Source organism: Oncorhynchus clarkii, chromosome 2 (assembly GCF_045791955.1).
Source record: "Oncorhynchus clarkii lewisi isolate Uvic-CL-2024 chromosome 2, UVic_Ocla_1.0, whole genome shotgun sequence".
Taxonomy (NCBI): Eukaryota; Metazoa; Chordata; class Actinopteri; order Salmoniformes; family Salmonidae; genus Oncorhynchus; species Oncorhynchus clarkii.
In genome coordinates, this window is record NC_092148.1 from 53,934,049 (window position 1) to 53,956,094 (window position 22,046).

The window sequence follows — 22,046 nt, forward strand, 5'->3', positions numbered from 1 at the left end:
GTGAAACTTGAGATCTGGCGAGTGCATAGGCTGGGCAACAGACAGAGAGACAGGGGGGTGTTAGGGGTCTGGATTAGAGAAGTCTGGTTTATCGTTTTACACCTCCCCCAGGGAAAGCCACATGACCCTGCAGAAGGGAGGTAAAAAGATGTTGGGCCACGTTCTGAGCACTCAATGAGAACCACATGTGGGAAAGAGGGAGAGGAGGAGGAGGGGAGGTGGGCAGTGACTAAAGCCTGTCTCTGTGAGAGGAAAGAGAGTGCTGCTCTGAACGCTCCTCACATTTTCAACAGGCTGCGCAGGGGACAGGATCTAAGAGAACAGAAATCCCTGTGTGTGTGTTTCTGTGTCTGTGTGTGTGTGTGTGTGTCCGAGAGTGAATGAGTGGAAAAGGAGTACATAAATCTGTCTTATAGAAACATCCACGCTGGCCATTGGGCTCAGGACTGGAAGATACAGAGAGGTTATTCTGAGGAAGAAGAGGAGCTACACTGTCACATATTTATCTGATTAAAAGGGGAAGAAGAGGAGAAAGGAGACATGTCACGTGCAATCCCGAGAAGAAACACCAGCAAGCAAGGTTTGCAGAACCTCTTGAAGTGAGTAAAAATATGAATACAGTTTTTGGAGTACAAATAGATTGAATAGAGAAAGAGAGTTAAGCATGCTGTTTATCAGAAGGGAAGAGCTAGAGAAAATGATAAAGAAAAGGTATGCTAGACTCTCGTAAATTGAGTCATAGTGCTATATTATGTTTACAGGCAGCATGCTAGAGTAAATTGAGTTGTAGCTCCAGCCCCTTTCTCGAGCTCTTTGTTTTGTGGACACACGGCAGCAATCAGGTTAATAGTTACTGTGACTGAGGCACAGGTACTGTGTGGCCTAAACAGCGCACAACTCAAACACACGAAGCAGCTGGAAAATTCAAGACAAAATGCTGTATACTAATCTAGGAATGGTCTTCAATTACAGCTGGTGTTGGTGTTCCACATATGGACGTGAGTCAGAACCTGTCCTCCTTTAACTCAGAACACCCTTTTTTGCCTGAGGAAAACTGCTGCATTAATTTGTCTAAAATCCATATTTTACACAAAAAATACACTGAACTGTTTGATATACTGCATAATATCATCCATATGTTAAACCATGTGTCCATATATCCCCAGTTCTGGCTAGCCTCTCCTTAGTAAACATGTTTGTCTGATTGGGCACCAGAGGGAAGGATCAGTGTACTCTACTGTAGATGTGGGTCAGAGATCAGAGATCAGACCACACAGCAGCATACACAAAGCGTCTCCGAGGAGGAGTGCTGATCAAGGATCAGTTTTGCCTTTTAAATCACGTGTCTTTTAAATCATAATGACTAAGAGGGGGGACCTGATCCTAAATCAGCACTCTTATTCTGAGACGCTTTATAAATACAGGCCCTGGGCTTTCTCCTGCTGCTCTGATTACAGGAGGGGTTATTCAATGACCATTGCCCTGGGTCTTATCACCGTTGACACAACCTGGACAGGCACTGAAGCAGAGCGCCACTCTGTCACCAGAGACAGACCTTTTCATCAGCCCTCCTGACTGGGTTGTTTGTTGTTCATTTAGGAGGCTTGGAGGGTGGTGGAAGAGAGATAAGTAGAGAGAGAGAGAGAGGGACAGAGAGAGGGAAGAAAAGAGAGATAAAGAGAAAGATTATGAGAGAGGTGCATGGCACTTGCAACGCCAGGGTTGTAGTTTGATTCCCAAGGTGGACCAGTACGAAACAATTCTGCATAAGAGCATCTGCTAAATTACTGTAAATGGACATAACATGAGACATGAAAATAACATTGATTCCATCTAAAGAGAACCAATACAGTCCCATTAACGAACAGTCTTATTTACTTCCCAGTTTGAAGGAACACAGAATGCTGTTTGGGAAAGGGACCTTAAGACACTTCAACCATTATGATCAACAAAAGAATACGTGAAAGAGAGTGAATGAGTGCTGCATTCAGTCTTCAATGAAAATACAATCCTTTTGTTTTGATTGTGTAATCAGAGTTTTCCAGTTTTGTCAATGGGAGAGGAGAGGCAGGCTTGAGGATTTCAGGTGGAGCAGAGCAGGTGAGAGTCGAGGCTTAGGCTGCTCCGAGGGTGTGGAATACAAGATACATTTTTGTGGGTATTTTTTCAGGGCTGCCAAAAACGATATTTTCTCGCACAATTGTCTCTCACACACTTGTCCCTTTGAAATGCTCTGCCAGTTGCTTTGACATGCCAATGAGAAGTCTGTTTATCTTTAGGCACGGTGTTAAAGATGTGATTAACATCCAATGATAACATGTTTCAAACTGGTGTCGTCCCACAGCTTTTTGATGAACCTGATTATGGCTGTGTGTGTGTGTGTGTGTGTGTGTGTGTGTGTGTGTGTGTGTGTGTGTGTGTGTGTGTGTGTGTGTGTGTGTGTGTGTGTGTGTGTGTGTGTGTGTGTGTGTGTGTGTGTGTGTGTGTGTGTGTGTGTGTGTGTGTGATACCTTTTACTAGCCTTCTTGTTTACTCTGATGTTGCCATTTCTGAGTTAGGATGTTTTTTTTAGTGTGGGCGTATACCGTTCATTAGACCCGCTGATTGGCCAGCTCATCCTCTTCAGATGTATGACATCATATTCTATGAGTGAATAGCAAGCATTTTCTAAACGGTCTGTTTGAGAAAAGTTTGAGGTGGGGTTTTATGAAGTGTTTTTTTCTCCAATTTATGCTTTGACCACAAATGTGAGTATAAGATGAGTCAGCAACATTATTTGGGTATGAGTTAACAGAGCATTAACTTTTAAAAGTGAGGGCAGTGGTGGAAAAAGTACACAATTGTCATACTTGAGTAAAAGTACAAAGTAAAAGTAAATGCTATACATCAAATTCCATATTTTAAGCAAACCAGATGCCAGACATGACAATGCATTATATTGATAGGTGCATAAATTGGAACATATTGCTGTCCTGCCTGAGCATTTGAAATGTAGTACTTTTGGGTGTAGCGGACAATTTCTGGGAGTAAAAAGTACATATTTTCTTTAGGAATGTAGTGGAGAAAAAAGTAAAAGTTGTCAAAAATATAAATAATAAAGTAAAATAGATATACTCTCCCAAAAAATGACTTAAGTAGTACTTTAAGTATTTTACTTGTGTACCTTACACCACTGAGTGAGGGAACCGTTAGGAGGGGAGTAGAATGCTCTTCAACCAATGTGTTTAGGGAACAGTCATAAACACTACAGCCAGGCCAGGGAGTGCATCAGAGCTGTGTCCTAAGAAGCAGTTGGGCTAATCCTCAGTGCAGATGGTGCCACTCTGGGAGAGTGGAGAGAGATGGATGACATCAGCTTCAGACAGACACTCCTCCATCCCATCCCTTCCTTAGAAAGTGTCTGATTATGCCAAACCTCTCATCCGCTTGTCTAAAGGCTCTGTTGCCTCAGATATACTATCAAGTGAGTCCCATCCCATCATTAGAAGGTGTCTGACAATGCCAAACCCTTGTAGTCTTTTAGGAAGTGTTGTTGAAGTTTTGTATTATTTATTTGTTTTACAGATTTTCACCCCCGCAATGAAAGTATGGTTTTCAGTTTGTTCATGAACCATCATCATCTTGTCTAAATGTTATGTTGTCTCAGATTTACTATCAAGTGAGAAAGAGATATTGATGTTAGAAGCCAAACAAACTCAAAGTTTAGTCTTATTATTGTTTTTTTTAAAAAGCACTTACACAAAGCAATGAAACTGCCCTCTCAGAAAAATCACTTGACAGTAGTGTAGCTTTGCTAGCTGCGCTTGTGTCATAGAGATTTTTCTGAGATTGTTTCCATTTTTGTTCTGTTTGTTTTTGTCGGTATTGACATGCCGCTCTTTGAGGTACCAGATGAGGCCTCTAAACACGTTTTATCTCATGTTGTAACATTCATTTGAATGGGTCAAGAAAGGCATTTTGGTCTGTTTTGAATGAAGTGAGAGAGAGACAGAGAGAGTGAGGGCGCCTCCTCTGATAGATACATAAACTATCTAATCCCACACGGTGAGATAAGATGATATGCAAATAGTTTCACCAGAGCTGCTCATTGGACAGCTTTATCATGGTATTCCATGCAGTTGAGAAATTACGTGCGCATATACAGTTCCAGTCAAAAGTTTGGACACACCTCACCACATTGTAGAATAATAGTGAAGACATCAACACTTTGAAATAGCACATATGGAATCATATAGTAACCAAAAAAGTATTAAACAAATGAAAATATATTTTAGGTTCTTCAAAGTAGACACCCTTTGCCGTAAAGACAGCTTTGCATTCTCTCAACAAACTTTATAAAAACATATATATTTCACCTTTATTTAACCAGGTAGGCCCGTTGAGAACAAGTTCTCATTTACAACTGCCACCTGGCCAAGATAAAACAAAGCAGTGCGGCAAAAACAACAACAGAGTTACACATTAAAAAAAACTTACAGTCAATAACACAATAGAAAAGAAAAATAGAAAAAGCTATGTACAGTGTGTGCAAATGTAGAAGAGTAGGGAGGTAGGCAATACATAGGCCATAAAGGCAAAATAATTACAATTTAGCATTAACACTGGAGTGATAGACGTGCAGAGGATGACGTGCAAGTAGAGATACTGGGGTGCAAAAGAGCAAGAGGGTAAGTAATAATATGGGGATGAGGTAGTTGGGTGTGCTATTTACAGATTGGCTGTGTACAGGTACAGTGATCGGTAAGCTGCTCTGACAGCTGATGCTTAAAGTTAGAGAGGGATATATAAAGGCCCCAGCTTCAGAGGTTTTTGCAATTCGTTGACCAGTGCAATATACCTGCTGGAGCGCATGCTGTGGGTGGGTGTTACTATGGTGACCAGTGAGCTGAGATAAGGCGGGGCTTTACCTAGCAAAGATTATAGTTGACATTATAGACGACCTGTGACTACATCCAGTAGTCTACCACAGTAGTCACCTGGAATGAGGTAGTCACCTGGAATGTTTTTCCAACAGTCTTAAAGGAGTTCCCACATATGCTGCACACTTGTTAGCTGTTTTTCCTTCACTCTGCAGTCCAACTCATCCCAAACCATCTTAATTGTGTAGAGGCCTGGTAATTATAGAGCCAAGGTCATCTGATGCAGCACTCCATCACTCCCCTTCTTGGTAAAATAGCCTTACAGAGCCTGTAGGTGTGTTTGTTCATTGTCCTGCTGAAAACAAATGATAGTCCCACTAAGTGCAAACCAAATGGGGTGGCCTATCGCTGCAGGATTCTGTGGTAGCCATGCTGGTTGTGTGCCTTGAATTCTAAATATTCACAGACAGTGTCACCAGAAAAGCACTTCCACACCATCACACCTCCTCCTCCAGGCTTCATGGTGGGAACCACACATGCGAAGATCATCCTTTCATCTACTCTGCGTCTCTCACAAAGACACGGCAGTTGGAACCAAAAATCTCACATTTTGGACTCATCACACCAAAGGACAGATTTCCGCCGGTCAAATATCCATTGCTCGTGTTTCTTGGCCCAAGCAAGTCTCTTCTTCTTATGTGTGTCCTGTAGTAGTGGTTTCTTTGCCGCAATTCAACCATGAAGGCCTGATTCACACAGTCTCTGAACAGTTGATCTTGAGATGTGTCTTTTACTTGAACTCTGTAAAGCATTTATTTGGACTGTAATTTCTGAGGCTGGTAACTCTACTTCCTCTGCAGCAGAGGTAACTCTTGGTCTTTCTTTCCTGTGGCGGTCCTCATGAGAGTCAATTACATCACAGCGCTTGATGGTTTTTGTGACTGCACTTGTAGAAACTTTAAAAGTTCTTGAATTGTTCCCTGATTGACTGACCTTCATGTCTTAAAGTAATGATGGACTGTTGTTTCTCTTTGCTTATTTGAGCTGTTCTTGCCATCATATGGACTTGGTCTTTTACCAAATAGAGCTATCTTCTGTACACCACCCCTAACTTGTCACAGCACAACTTAATGTCTCAAATTCATTAACACTTTTTTTTGGTTATTACATGATTCCATATGTGTTATTGCATTGTTTTGATGTTGATACAATGTAGAAAATAGTAAAAAAAAGAAAGAAAAACCATTGAATGAGTAGGTCTGTCCAAACTTTTGACCAAATAAGAATACGAACAAAGTAAATTACATTATAATAGAATAAACATTTGAGCATAAGTATTATACAGGAACACACAATTTAAAATACAATATTTACATGAATATTGGGGAAGGGGGGATGGGGGCAAATGTATCAATTGAGCAGTATAATAAGAGTCTGGTAGCAACAGTTGTGATGTGTGCTAAGGTGAGGAGAATCAGAGCAGGTCCATTTCAAGTGTTCAGTAGTCTTATGGCTTGTAGATAGGAACTGTCTCTGAGCCTCTTGGTTGAGACCTCATGCTCCGTCACCGTTTGTCTGACGATAAGGGAGAGAACAGCTTGTGGCTGGGGTGTGTGGGGTCCTTGTTTATGCTGCCCCAGGGTGGCATGCCGAATTTCTTCAGCCGCCTTAGGAAGTAGAGACACTGTTGCACCCTCTTGACAAGAGTGGTGGTGTTGTTGGTTCATGACAAGTCCTTGGTGATGTGGATGCCAAGGAACTTGAAACTCGTAACTCTCTCTACTACAGTCCTATTGATATGGATCGGGGCATGTTCCCTCCTCTGCTTCCTGAAGTCAACAATCAACTGACACCAGTATGCCAGTAAATTTACCTCCTCCCTGTAGGCTGACTCGTTGTTTGGTTATCATGCCTACAACCGTGATGTCATCAGAAAACTTGATGATGGAGTTGGGGTCATGCAAAGGCACGCAGACATGGGTACATGAGTACAGCAGAGGACTGAGGACACACCCCTGGGGGGCTCTGATGTTAATAGTCAGTGTGGAGGAGGTGTTGTTGCCATTTCTCACGGCCTATGGTCTGCCCGTCAGGGAGTCTAGGGTCCAATTGCAGAGGGTGGTGTCCAGACCCAGGGCTCTGAGCTTGGTGTCAAGCTTGGAGGGAACAAAAGTGTTGAATGCTGAACAGCAGTCAACGAACAGCATTCTCACATAGGTTTTCCTCTTGTCCAGATGTGTTAAAAGCCGTGTGAATAGCGATGGAAATGGCATATTCCGTGGATTTTCTGGAGAGGTAGGATTGGAGTGGGTCTAGTGTGGCTGGCATCCTGGCATCAATGTGGGCCATGACCAGCCTCTCAAAGCACTTCATGATGACCGAGGTGAGCGTGACAGGGCACTAGTCATTTGGGCATGTAACCTTGTTTTTCTTGGACACCGGGATGATGGTGGTCTCCTTAAAGCAGGTGGGGACTACAGCCTGGGACAGGGACAGGTTGAATATGTTCAAGAAGATGACCGCAAAGAAGACGCCCGCCAGCTAGTCAGCACACACTCTGAGGACACAACCAGGGATGCCAACTGGGCCAGCGGCTTTTGAGAGTTTTCCTCACATCAGCCTTGGAGAGCGAAAACACCTGGTTGTCCAGTGCAGCGAGAGTCTCCCTGGATGGATTGTTATTTTCTGCCTCGAAGCTAGCATAGAATGTGTTAAGCTCGTCTGGGAGGGAGGCTTCGGTGGGCACCTCACAGCTGGATTTTCCTTTGTAGTCTATGATAGTCTGTTGACCTTGCCACATGTAACGCGAGTCTGAGTTGTCGAACATCAATTCAAGTTTGAGTCTGTATTGTCTTTTTGCACCCCTAATGGATTTGCGGTGCTCGGACCTGCTTGCCTTTTTTGCGTTGCGCACCACAGAGTCATCTGGGTTCCCAGATGTAGTAAATTAGCTGTGCTCCTCTCATTTCGTAACTTGTTCAACCACTTCTTGGAAAATTAATCTCTTCAGTATCGTCAACAACATGATATTGTGACTAGCTGATGTAATGGCCTCCACAAAGTAACTGTTCTAACTTGTTTCATGACAACCATGAGATCATCATGGAAAGGTTTCTCAGCACCCCCTCCTCAGTGTCTGTCTGTCTTTTATCAGGGGATGTAATTATTTAATAATTCAGCAAGTAAACAACATAACTTGTTTTGTTAAACATGTGCTATTAACCTTTCTAATTTACGCTAATAACGACTTTGTTTGTGAAATGCTTACTTTGTTACCTAATGCATCTGTAGTCAAGTATTACTTTACTACTTACAACGGTCAAGCAAACAGTGTGTTTTATGTACAAATTCTACACAACAGCCGGAATATATGTTCCTGTCCTCTTCTGATCTCTGTGGTCTCTGGGTGGCCAGTCTGGTTCTTTAACAGCCAGGTGTCAAACCTAACATGGGAGTCAGAAATTAGGGAATGAATTACCAGAGGGGTTCACATTTTTTGCCACATCATCATTCCAACACCCTCAGTGCACCTGAAAGCTTTATTGTTGGGGTAGATCATGTCCTTAACTTCCAGAGGGAAAAAGACTCAAGCTGCCAATATTTCGGCCTGTACTTTGCCAACCAAATACATTATCATGAAACATTGTAATTGCTTGTGATCCCCTGGCTGCTGTTAGGTTAGTTTTAGATCGCCAAACTTCCCCATCTCTGAAACTAAAGTCTGAAACCTAGCAGTGGCCTTCATCTCTGTGGGTTAAGGTTGTTGGTGGCCTATGCTCCAGGAGGAGTTAAAGCCCTCTGGCAGTTCCTGTTACGGGGTCTAGTTAATGGGTAATCAACTAGCTGTTCTGTTATCCAGACCCCGCATGTAGGGACTTGTACAATACTTGAACATGACTATTGAACTTGACATTCATGCCGTTTTAATGAATTCTTCTAACACATCATACTAAAACATGGGATCAGAAGTGGCTCGAAAGCCACGCACTTGTTATTTTTGTAGCTAAGTACAGTATAAGCTTAGTTACATTCCATAGTCAAAGAAACACTGTTGTCTAATGCTAAATACATTACAGCATAGTGATCACCTTGTTGTTAGCTGGCTAGCTAGCATCACCACTTACCTCGTTGACTGAAGGCAAAGAGATCTCCTATTCCATCGCCGTGGCAGTAAACAATCAATCTCCAAAACCTAAAAAAAATATGTTTTACCTTTATTTTCCAAGGTTAGTCTCATTGAGATTAACAATCTCTTTTACAAGAGAGACCTGACCACAAATGTTGCATACACTGTACAAAGTTGCATACACATTTACAACATAAAAACAAAGTAATACAGTTTAAAAAACATCAATTTACACAATGAACAGCAAGATGGTTTGGGAAAGTGTGGCGCAACTAGGGGTCAAAACATTCACAAAGCACCACTTAATTTTCCACTATAGTGTTTAACCTAGCTTCAAACTAATTTAAAGCAATTTCATCTGACAGAGTTGAGTCTGGACAATACCAAAGGCAGACTGCAGTTCTTCAAAGGCCTCATTCGGTAATGAAGCACAACAACTGTGTCATTAGCTTAAAATTAGCATTTGACACAATTCTATCAACAATATTAATATAGATATAGGGGTGGCAAGTAGCCTAGTGGTTAGAGTGTTGAGCCAGTAAGCAAAAGGTTCCTGGATCAAATCCCTGAGCTGACAAGATAAAAATCTGTTGTTCTACATCTAACAAGGCAGTTATCCCACTGTTCCCTGGCAGGCCGTCATTGTAAATAAGAATTACAGAACCCTATTGCACTCCTTTCTGGATAGTTAACATAACAGATAACTTGACATCAAACTGGACACACCGAAATGCATTCCTGCAATGCAAGTTGGATGAAGAAAGTAGCTTCATGAATACGTTCTCGACCCCTTGGAGTCGGAAACGCTGGCTCAAGCTCCTGTTTGTTGTCTCCGTGGTGCCTGAGGTATATCAACGCAAGCAGCCCAAGTTACTGGCTCAAAGCCATTTTACCAGTCGCTGATGATATCCTGATTGTAGGCTATAGTGGCACAACAAACAAGCAGAATGCAACGAAGTTGTCAAGCTTCTAGCACTGATGGAGCACTGCCGACTGTCACGCTGGTATAAAGGATTTGGAGACAGGCACAGGAATAAACAATTGGGTTTTTTAATATACACAAAACAAACACGTATACAAAACACTGGGATGTACCCAAACAAAAGAGCGAGGGTAAACCTTGTTGAACGATACGGGACGATACCCGTAATACAAAATATATAAAGCATTCAGCATAACAGCTTCACCAACTCATAGGTACTCACATCAACAATGGACATGGGAACAATAACCGACAAAGACAGAGGGAAGAGAGGGAACATATATAACATACTAATCAGGGGAAATGGGAACCAGGTGTGTGTAATCAGACATGACAGTCCAGGATTGATGATAATGAATCCTGATCAGTAAACCCTAGAAAGCCAGTGACGTAGACCTCCGGATCTGGTGAACAGAATGAGGATCAGTACCGGGGGGATCCGTGACACTGACCAGTTAAGGTGCGCCTTGGCCTTCTAGAAACTATAATTCAAAGTGAAAGACACTTCTATTGCCACATCCTCTCAGCCAAAGGCCTGCAGCCGGACAAAGAGAAAGTAAGAGTGATCCTCGTTATGCCAAACCCGACTGATGCAAAAGGAGAGCAGCATCTTATCAGCTTTGCAAACTATCTCGCAAAGTTCATGCCAACCCTGTCAGTAGTCTGTGAGCCTCTACGACAACTGCTGGACGACTGCTATCCAAACACGAGGCTGCGGTGCAGGAGATTAACTTCTCTAGGGTAGGGGGCAGTATTTTGACATCCGGATGAAAAGCATGCCCAAAGTAAACGGCCTGTTGCTCAGGTCCAGAAGCTATATGCATATCCAGAAGCTAGGATATCTTCTTGAGTGTAGGGGTCAGGATTTTTGTTTTTGGCTAAAAAACGTACCCAATTGAAACTGCCTATTTCTCAGGCCCAGAAACTAGAATATGCATATAATTGTCAGATTAGGATAGAAAACACTCTAAAGTTTCCAAAACTGTCAAAATCTTGTCTGGGTGTCTAACAGAACTGATATTGCAGGCGAAAACCTGAGGAAAATCCAACAAGGAAGTGCTGTTTTTCCTGAAAGCTCTCTGTTCCATTGGATGCCTTGCCTCAATTTAAAGGGATATCAACCAGATTCATTTTCCTATGTCTTCCTCAAGGTGTCAACAGTCTTTAGACCTAGTTTCAGGCTTTTATTTTGAATTATGAGGGAGAAAGATCACATTGTGTCAGTGGATAGCTGGGTGTTCGCAGAGTTTTGCTTGCCCAACAGAGTGGGGCAGCCATTGTCTCTCCCACTCCTATTGAAAAAGCTACAGTCCCGGTTGATATATTATCGATTGTATATTTTAAAGATTAACCTGTGTTCGTTTAAAGATTAACTTCTTGTTAAACCAACCACAGTGTCATATTTATAAAATGCTTTTAGGCGAACGCATACCTAGCCCAGAACATAGCTAGCCCAGAACAAATTATTTCAAACAGTAACCAGCCAAGCAGAAGCGTTACAAAACTCAGAAATAGAGATAAAATAGAGATAAAATTAATCCCTTACCTTTGATGATCTTCATATGGTGGCAATCAGAAGACATTCATTTACTCAATAAATGTTCCTTTTGTTCGATGAAGTGTCTTTATATCCAGAAACTTCAGTTTTGTTAGTGCGTTTTCTTCAGTACAGGCTCAAACTCAGTCAAAATCAGACAAAAAAATCCAAATTGTATCCGTGAAGTTCATAGAAACATGTCAAACGATGTTTATATTCAATTCTCATGTTGTTTTTTTAGCTTAAATGATAATATTTCAACCAGACAATAACGTTGTCAACATAAAAGGTAAACAAGAAATGCACATGCGCCTGAAAAAACACTGCGTCACGTTAGGTTCCACTCGTTCAGACTGGTCTTACTCCCTCATTCATAAGAATACAAGCCTGAAACGATTTCTAAAGACTGTTGACATCTAGTGGAAGGCATAGGAACTGCAAATTGATACTGTAATGGCATTGAATAGAAAACTACAAAACCAAAAAGAAAACTACTTCCTGAATGGATTTTTCTCAGGTTTTCGCCTGCTATATCAGTTCTGTTATACTCACAGACACAAATTTAACAGTTTTGGAATAGAGTAGATTTGCATAGAGTGTTTTCTATGCAAATCTACCAGTTATATGCATATCATATCTTCTGGGCCCGAGTAGCAGGCCGTTTAATTTGGGCATGCTTTTCATCCAAAATTTTGAATGCTGCCCCCTACCCTAGAGAGGTTAAGAACTTAAGAACATAATGTTGTGTTGTTACGTTTGCACTTTCTATTGAAAAGGATGATGTTAAGGGATATAGTTGATAGGTAATCAGCTAGCTGTTCTGTTATCCAGACCCTGCATGTAGGGACTTGTACAATACTTGAACATGGCTTTTGAACATGACATTTGTGTCTCTTTATTCATTAATCTAACATATCATACTGAAACCGTTCCCACTCCAGGAACTCCCGCTAATCACACTCACCTGTGACACACAACACTGACCCATCTGCTCTGGAGAGGCATTTGCCTGTTTGTCTTCAGTTTTGTGTGGCGACAGGAGTGGCATGCTCAGGCTTGCTCTGGTGTGAATTTACAAAGGGGCAAAAACCGCCCCAAAAACATTCCCTCAACAGTCTCACTGTCGGAGTCTGGCTCCTTGGCCCTGCGGCTGTTGCTTTTGAACGTTATTCAGAGGAAGTCGAGCTTAGACATTGATACAATTGTCAGGAAAGGCAACATAAGCCCCAATGTAAACCAGATTCTGTAAACCATATTCTTTGGAGTGTCTTTTCTCACTACTGTGAGAGTGAGTTCATGGAAATAAAGCTATTACAGATCGGTTACAGATCTAAAAGATGGAGTGAGAAAATGGGTCACTTAGATTAGGTTTAAATGAGAACAGATTCAGTGACTGAAAGAGGATGACAAAGAAAGAAAGGCCATCTATAATCCAGACACCAAAAGATGAATTACATCATCATCTGAGTCAGACATTTGACTTGTGCCAAGAATGAGATAATCCCATAATGCTGATTAAAGGAAAAATAATAAGAGGTTATAAAAGTTAAGTCAGAGAGCCTTGGTCCTGAAACGTCCACTACTACCATACCAACTGGCTGTGCTTGCGTCCTTGTCTCCACAATGGTTGTGCCCAAAAAGAATTGGAGACAAACTCACACAAATTATATTTTACCTCATAACTGATGTGTCAAATGTGCTATACTGTGAAATCGCCTTTGTGAAATCTTGAAATAGCTTCCTGATTCACAACTCAGTGGTTTTGGGCACTTGGTCATGTCATTCTCCCCTGGCCTCTCTCTCTCCTACCTATTCACGCTGACCATAACTGCTACGCGAATGGAAAACAGGAAAGAAAGAAAGTGCCTGGAGGCAAAGGGAGAAGAGGGGAATGAGGGAACGAAGCTGATGCTATTGCTTGTAACTGAAAATTACTAATGGGTGGTGGGGGGCTGATTTTACAGACCATCCCACCTACATGGCTCTTTATAGGGGGTGTTGTAAAATGGAGAGTCACTGAAACAGATGGGTTGAAGGTCTCAGGTGGTGGTAACAACACACCCACACACATACACACACACACACACACACACACACACACACACACACACACACACACACACACACACACACACACACACACACCACACACACACACAGGATCTTGGGTCTGGGACACATTAGGGCCCTATTAGTGACCTGAGCCTGCCTTAATTGATCCAGAAGCCAAATGGTTGTGCGTGCTGTCATCTGACACCCTGACACACAGATGGAACCTATTAACCACCAGTCCTCCTGCATTCACCCTCAGGCAAATACAAATGTATGTTTGTGTGTGTGTGTGTGTTTGCGTGTGTGTGTATTCACCCTGAGGCTAATACCATGGTCCCTTCGCTACACAACAGAGACATACAGCACAACAGACACGTCCATACGTGCTGTAGTATCTGCTCATCATAATTACAGAAAAATAGATGGCATGCACTTCCAGGCAATGTCTAAATGTCTAAATCAGCGAGGGTGAACTTTAAACCCTTTTTGCGTCCCATGGGGAGTTTGGTTTGTTCTGCCGTGGAGAAAGGGGAATAGACTGTTGTGATAAGTATGTTGCTGCAGTAAAATGCAAACAAAAGGACAGCCACATGTGTGTGCATGTTTACTGGTGAGGGGGATGCTGTGGTGGGTGAGAAAATCTCATCCGTGGCGAGCTGAACGCTGGGCTTAGCGGAGGGTTTAGGCATTGTTTTAAAAACATCTTCTTTGGAGAGCCCAGGCCGAGCCCAGGATGATGACTCAGAGAATCCATGTCAGCTATAAATATAACGCACAAAGACAGACGGGGCTAAAAACAGTTCCTTATTTAGGTTCTAAAGCTACAGTCTGTGATTTTGAAAGCTGTTCAATGGTCATTTCCATGATTTATTACATTTGTTCCCTAGTCCCATATCTCAGAAGTATACCGAAACAAGTGGCAAGGACCCATTTAGTTGTTTTTCAAATCTCAGACTATAGCTTTAAACAATGCATCTCTCCGGCTCTCCACAGAATCACCACCCAAAGGAGCGTTGAGGATGCAGAGGAGGTGGAGCGAGAGCGTCGGCGGAGGGCCCGGGAGTCCTTCCGCAGTATGGGCAGCAGCAGCACCTCGGACCCTGGAGGACTTTCACTAGACAATGTGGTCCTGGCCGAGGACGGCCTGTAAGTACCCAAATACAGTCTTAGGAAAAAAAGGTGCTCTCTAGAACCTTAAAGGGTTCCTTGGCAGTACCCATAAAATAACCCTTTGAAGAACTCTATTTGATTCCAGGTAGAACGCTTTTGGTTCCAGGTAGAACCCTTTTGTGTTCCATGTAGAACCCTTTCCACAGAGGGTTCTACAAGAACCTGCAGCCAAAAAGGGTTCTCCTATAGCGACAGCCGAGGAACTCTTTTGGAACTCTTTTTTTCTAAGAGTGTACTTTACTTTGACTCATCCAAGATGATAATGGAGTTATTGAACCTATAGTAGATCAGTCATTTGAGATGACTCATTTCCTGTCCCAAACATTACTCATTCACCCGCTCAGTCATGTCCCATCTCTCAAATCTAAACTACAGTGTCTCTATTACAGTATGTTTTGGATTGTACTGATGCAATGATTTATATTAAGGGGTGTTTGTCAGACTTCCCAGCTGTGGATGCCTCAGTCTATCATATCATGGGAGTGCTACTGGGACGGTTAGTTCCCCCTGCTTGCCATACATTCAGTTGTTTATGGATCTGCTCCACAATCCTGAGGATGCGTGGTTACAACAAATAAATATTTCCTTTGGGAAAAGCCATTAATCTCTGCATCTCCTCTTAATCCCTCTCTCTCTCTCTTCTCTCTACCCCAGTCGCTCTTCCTCCCTCTCTCTAACTCTCTCTCTCCCCTACTTGTTCATTCTCTCTCTTTTCTCTCTCTCTCTCTCCCGCACTCATTCCTTCAATCTCTCCGGGTGAAGAAGAACACACAGCTGCCTTCCCATTACAGCATCTCAGAAGAATGTTAACTACAAAGTGTCTTGAAAAATGACTACTATATCATGGCCCTTATGATAACTGCCACTTTTAATCTCACAGATTTAATAACAGACTGTCTCTCCAACACCTTCTTCAAGTGGGGAGAAGAGAGAGTAAAACAGCTGATCATGTCAATGGCTCCACGTTTCTAAACCTTTCTAAACCGGGTTATTTTAACTCTACCTATGTGTACATATTACCTCAATTACCTCGACTAACCGGTGCCCCCACACATTGACTCTGTGCTGGTACCCCCTGTATATAGCCTCGCTATTGCTATTGTTATTTTACAGCTGCTGTTTAATTATTTGTAACTTTTTGTTTCTATAATATATATATTTTTTTCATCTATTTTTTTACTTAAAACGTTTTTCTTCTTAACTTCTTAAAGCATTGTTGGTTAAGAGCTTGTAAGTAAGCATTTCACTGTAAGGTCTACTACACCTGTTGTATTCGCCGCATGTGAGAAATACAATTTGATTTGATTTGATTTAGTGAATGACTTGACGTGTAATTGTTGCTTGATCATAAAACAGACATTCGAAAATGTCAAAACCTTTTCAAGCACTCACTGTTCTCTTTCAGTTATTAATTTGCATATTTTACTCTGGCATTCACAAGAATCTCTAAGTAGCTCGAAGAACCAATCAAACACTTATGTCAGAGACAAACAGGTTGAGTGGCGAATGAGGGAGCCCCTCCCCTCTTACTAAAGAGCCACTCTCCCGCCCTCTGATCATTCTCACCTCTCTTCCTCACAGAAGAGTTCTACTCTAGCTCTCCTCAGCATTACTTGATCTGTTTTCCTGTTTAACTGTTAACAGGTTTGCCGTTGAGGTTAAGCCGCTGAACGCAGGTTTTTCCGTCTTTTGTGGTGGGTGACTTTACCGAAAGGAAAGTTTTTGCTTCCGTAAGTATTAGCCCATGGTGGGAAAAGTACCCAATTGTCATACTTGAGTAAAAAATATATATCTTAATAGAAAATGACTCAAGTAAAAGTTAAAGTCACCCAGTAAAACACTACTTGAGTAAAAGTCTAAAATTATTTGGTTTTAAAAATACTTAAGTCTCAAAAGTAAATGTTATTGCTAAAATATACTTAATCATCAAAAGTTAAAGTATAAATCATTTAAAATTCCTTAAGCAAACCAGACAGCATGATTTTTATGTTTTTTTTTATTTACAGATAGCCAGGGGAACACTCTAACACTCAGACATAATTTACAAACAAAGCATATGTGTTTAGTGAGTCCACCAGATCAGAGGCAGTAGGGATGACCAGAGATGTTCTCTTGATAAGTTTGTGGATTGGACAATTTTCCTGTCCTGCTAAGCATTCAAAGTGTAACAAGTACTTTTCGGTGTCAGTGAAAATGTATGGAGTAAAAAGCATATCATTTTCTTCAGGAATATAGTAGAGTAAAAGTTGTCAAACATATAAATAGTAAAGTACAGATACCCCAAAAAACTACTTAAGTAGTGCTTTAAAGAATTATTACTTAAGCACTTTACACCCCTGGAATTAGCTTGGTCTATTCTTCTTCCTTTTTGTCCTGTGATAGCTAGCATCACACTAGCTGCAAAGACTTGGCTATCCTACCGACTAGCTTTTCTACCTGGAAGGGAAGAATTACTAGCGAGCTCTCTCATTTAGCTCAACCCACTACCGTGCCACGTTGACTAGATCGACCTCCCTAGCTTTACTGCTTATAGGTCGAAAGCCATGCATTTGTTTGTCGCAAAATCAACATAGTGCTAGCTTCCTTTGACTAACTTTGTGTTAACTAGCTAATGTGGGGGAAAAAATAAGTCAAAATTGAATTTGTAGTATTTAAGCTTAACATGATGAACAGGAATGACATTTACTCTAACCAAATAAATCAAATCAAATGTTATTTGTCACATGCGCCGAATACAACTGGTGACTTTGCCGTGAAATGCATTCTTACGAATCCTTCCCAACGATGCGGAGATTAAAAATACAACAAATAACATAGTAGCACGAGGAATAAAATAAAATACACAATAATGGAGCTATATAGAGGGAGTATCCGTACCAGAGGTATGAACTATTTGAGGTAGATACGTTCATGAAGGTAGGGTAAAGTAACTAGGCATCAGGATAAAAAATAACATGAGTTAAATAAAAAACAGTGTAGCAGCAGCAAATGATGAGTGTAAAAGTGTGTGTGTGTGTGAGTGTGCATGTGTGTGTAATGTGTGTGTGTGTGCATATGTAGTGTACGTGAATGTGTGTGGGTTTTGTGCAGGAGTGACAATGCAGGGTATGTGAGTGAGTGTGTATATGGTGTGTATATATAGTCTAGTGAGGGTGTATATAGTGTGTATATATAGTCTAGTGAGTGTGTGTTGGCTCAGTGCAAGATAAGAGTCAGTGCAGATAGATAATGATTGGCCAATAATGTCAAGGACATGGAGGAGCTGGGCCTCAAATCAAAATAAAATAAATAGACAATGAATAACGATAATTTGGCTGTATATATGTGGTACGAGTACAAGTCAATGTGTAGGTGTATGAGGTAATTGAGGAAGGTGTGTACATATAGATAGGGGTAAAGTGACTAGGCAACGGCATAGATAATAAACAGTAGCAGCGCCCTATGTGAGGAGTCAAAATAGTTAGTGTTAAAAGGGTCCATGCAGATAGTCCGGGTAGCTATTTGGTACTTAGTATTCTCATGGCTTGGGGGTAGAAGCTATTCAGTGTCTTGTTGGTTTCGGACTTGGTGCATCGGTACTCCTTGCCGTGTAGTAGCAGAGAGAACCGTCTATGACTTGGGTGGCTGGAGTTTTGACAATTGTTAGGGCTTTCCTCTGACACAGTCTGGTATAGAGGTCCTGGATGGTAGGGAGCTCGGCCCCAGCGATGTACTGGGTCATACGTATAGCCGGAGTGAAGGTAGAAGGCTTATCTCTCATCTTGGTAGCCCCTCAATGGCAAGGCAAGCTCTGGATAGTGGAGAACATTCTTCTGCTGTATGGTAAGCCTTGGCAACTCCCGTTATTGAGGGATCTGCTGACCCAAGTGATCAGAGAGAGTTTCCCCCCTTAACCGGATGCCATATCCCTCTGGGCTTGGCCCATGAGAGGTTAAATCTGGATGTGACAGGCTTGCCTCCCAGAGTCATTGAGACTATCCAGAGTGCTAGGGCTCCTTCTGTTCCCTCACTGTATGGAAACAAATGGTGTGACCAAAAAACAAATCGTTTCTAACCTGGTGGGTAGGAGCTTTGGGCCAGTAACTGAAAGGTTGCTGGATCGAATCCCTGAACTGACAAGGTACAAATCTGTCGTTCTGAGCAAGGCAGTTAATTGCTAATGTCGATTAAGGCAGCCCCCCGCAGTTCTCTGATTCAGAGGGTTTGGGTTAAATGCGGAAGACACATTTCTGTTGAATGCAATCAGATGTACAACTGACTAGGTTCCCCCTTTCCCTGTGCTCTCTAACTGAGGTTTTATGCTTCCTGCAGGACCTTTGAAACTAGGGGAAGGCTGTCTTTCCAGCCACTATCTCGGCCTGTCATATAGGCTTAAACAAGGACAAGGTGGGAAAACACCCCTTGTTATGTCGTTTCATGAAAGGGGTATGTTGCTTATGTCCAGTTCCCAAGCTTTTAGTCCCGTCATGAATTTGTCTTTTGAGCTTGAAGCTATTTCACAGCGGCCTTTTTACCTCTGGAAAGTGTGGAGAAATATCTCTCCTTTAAGACCGCTTTAATGGTCGATTAGGTCTGCAATGCAAGTGACTGAACTACATGCACTGTCAGTTCAACATTCGTGACTACAGTTTGCCCTGGGATTTAACCTTGTTGCCCAACTTAGTCTTTTTACCTAAGGTCAGCGGCAATTACAATTGCCTCACTTTCTAGCTTGTGGCTTTCCACCTGCTGCCTTTCCCTTCTACAGAAGAGGAGCGGCTCCTCCGTTTGTGTCCAGTACGCGCACTGCGCATTTACTTGGATAGGACAAGAGCAATGCCAAGAGCGACCAACCCTTGTGTTCTGGGCAACTCCCTGCAAGGGGAGGCCCCTCTCTCGTCAACGGTTGTCACATTGGATTGTGTAAACTATTATATTGGCCAATAATAGCAGCTACAGGAGGGCCTGAGGGCTCACTCCAACAGAGGTATGGCTATCTCTTGGGCATTGTTCAAGGAGATTAAAGGAGATTTGTGATGTGGCTTGTTTGGCATCCACTTGTACTTTTATGAGGTTCTACCGACTAGACATAACTGCACCTTCATTGGCACATACTGCCCTCAGTGTCTGTCGGGGCCTCTGAGGGTTTATTTTGTGAGACTGCCTGGATTCGTAGAGTATGTGCTATACAGGAGTTGGCCATATCCCACTGTGAGGTATTGAAACAAATATTTGAAAGAGAACTTAAAGTTACTTGCGTAACCCTGGTTCTTTGATATATGAGTGAGATTGTTACGAATCTCTTTTGGCCCGACAGTCTAGGGGGGGATGGTAGTGAGACCCGTAACATAACTCATGTAAATTATAATAGTGACAAAGTAAAAGTGAACGAAATAACCACGACAACCGAAATAATACCGTCAAACTCAGGGTTTATTATAAACACACGGTAATGGGGGGGGGGAGCAGGAAAAGGGGCTGAGCTGGACCCAAGGAAAGAAACAAATATGCAAAAACACCCCTAAGCTAGGCTAGCCTATTTCAACAACAGCTAACTAACTAACCAAAGATACAGTGGGTGGTCCGCCCAGTTCTAACTAGTGTGTTTTAACAAAGTTTACCTACGGGTAGTGTATGCCCATGGGCGACTTGTCTTGGTTTCCCCTTTTTCCCACCAGCAAACACCATAAACAAAAACAATACTCACAGGAGATGACAAAGTGATTTGGAGGTGCTCAAACAAAAGAAGAGGTTAATTACACAAAGAGCGAGATCTACATACATGGCATTTACAAAGAGATTGTGCTACTGAAATCTATCAAGAGCAGAGATCTACCAACATGTCATTACAAAGATTTTAGCTCTCCTGACATCTACAAAGAACAGCTATCTACCAACATGGCATTACAAAGATTAAGCTCTCCTGAAATCTACAAAGAACAGCTATCTATCAACATGGCATTACAAAGATTGAGCTCTCCTGAAATCTACCAAGAACAGCTATCTACCAACATGCCATTACAAAGATTGAGCTCCTGAACAAACAAATGATGGGGTTTTTAAACCATGGGGAAGGAACTGTGATAGGGTAGGAAACAGGAGGAGGTGTGTCTTCTGATTGATGGGTTGATTGTTGACTGATTGGGGAGTGATGATTTTCACCTGTGAGGGGAGAAGGAGAGAAAAGAAACACACACAGGATACACACAGACACAGGATACACACAGACACAGGATACCTGTATCCGTAACACTCCCACCCTTAAAAGAGCAACCCTAGGGGGGATTGCGACTACAGTATTTAAATGAACACTCACAACAAATCAACAACCTTGCAAAACATACTGAAATCATCTTCACACACGAGACAAAGCATCTGCCAACACATTATCTGAACCCTTTTTGTGGCAGATCTCCAAATTATAATTTTGTACAATCAGCGCCCAACGCATAAGGCGCTGGTTCTGGTTGTACATTCGGTGGAGAAAAACTAAGGGGTTATGGTCAGTATACACAATCACTGGTAGGGCACTGGAACCAATGTATACTTCGAAGTATTGCAGAGCCAACAACAAAGCAAGAGCTTCTTGTTCTATTGTCGCATAGTTTGTTTGACATTTATTAAATTTACGTGAAAAATAACAAACTGGATGATCTACTCCACTCTTGTCCTGCTGCAGTAGAACAGCACCAGCACCTCTGGCACTAGCATCTACCTCAAGCTTGAACGGTTGTTCAAAAACCGGAGCAGCAAGTACAGGGGTACTACATAAGAGTGCTTTCGCTGATTCAAAAGCTCTCTTACAATCAGGGGACAACACAAATGGTCTTGCCGGACTGAGCAAATCAGTCAATGGAGCAACTACCGCAGAGAAATTTTTACAGAAGCTACGGTAATAGCCAACCATCCCTAAAAAGCGGCGTAGCTCTCGTCTAGTGGTAGGTGCAGGGAATGCAGTTATAGCCAAGACCTTGGCATCAACAGGGCGCACCTGTCCATGGCCAACCTCTTTACCGAGATAGGTAACAGTAGCCTTCCCAAACTCGCACTTTGCCAAGTTCAGGGTTAGAGAAGCAGTTGCCAACCGTTCACATACTACCCTTAGCAAGTCAACATGATCTGACCACGTAGACGAATAAATCACTAGGTCATCAAGGTATGCACTACAATTAGGAACGCCAGCTAATACAGAGTTAACCAGTCGTTGGAAAGTGGCTGGTGCATTTCGCATCCCAAAAGCCATGACTGAGTACTGAAGGAAGTTGTCTGGGGTCACAAAGGCAGAAATCTCAGAAGCACGTGAAGTTAACGGAACCTGCCAGTAACCTTTTAAGAGGTCCA

General features: G+C 42.3%; 1 protein-coding gene across 3 annotated transcripts in view; it reads left to right on the forward strand.

Moving 5' to 3' along the window:
• Positions 1-246: 246 nt before the first annotated feature.
• LOC139369823 (non-muscle caldesmon-like) overlaps positions 247-22,046 on the forward strand; it is a 70,313-nt gene continuing 48,513 nt past the window's right edge. For 2 of the 3 annotated variants that reach the window (XM_071109108.1, XM_071109117.1), the window contains exons 1-2: positions 247-599; positions 14,550-14,702. In XM_071109108.1, the coding sequence (XP_070965209.1) occupies positions 541-599; positions 14,550-14,702 (212 nt within the window). In that variant the 5' untranslated portion in view covers positions 247-540. The remainder of the gene's footprint in view (positions 600-14,549; positions 14,703-22,046) is intronic. The other variant, XM_071109100.1, reaches the window with a different exon arrangement.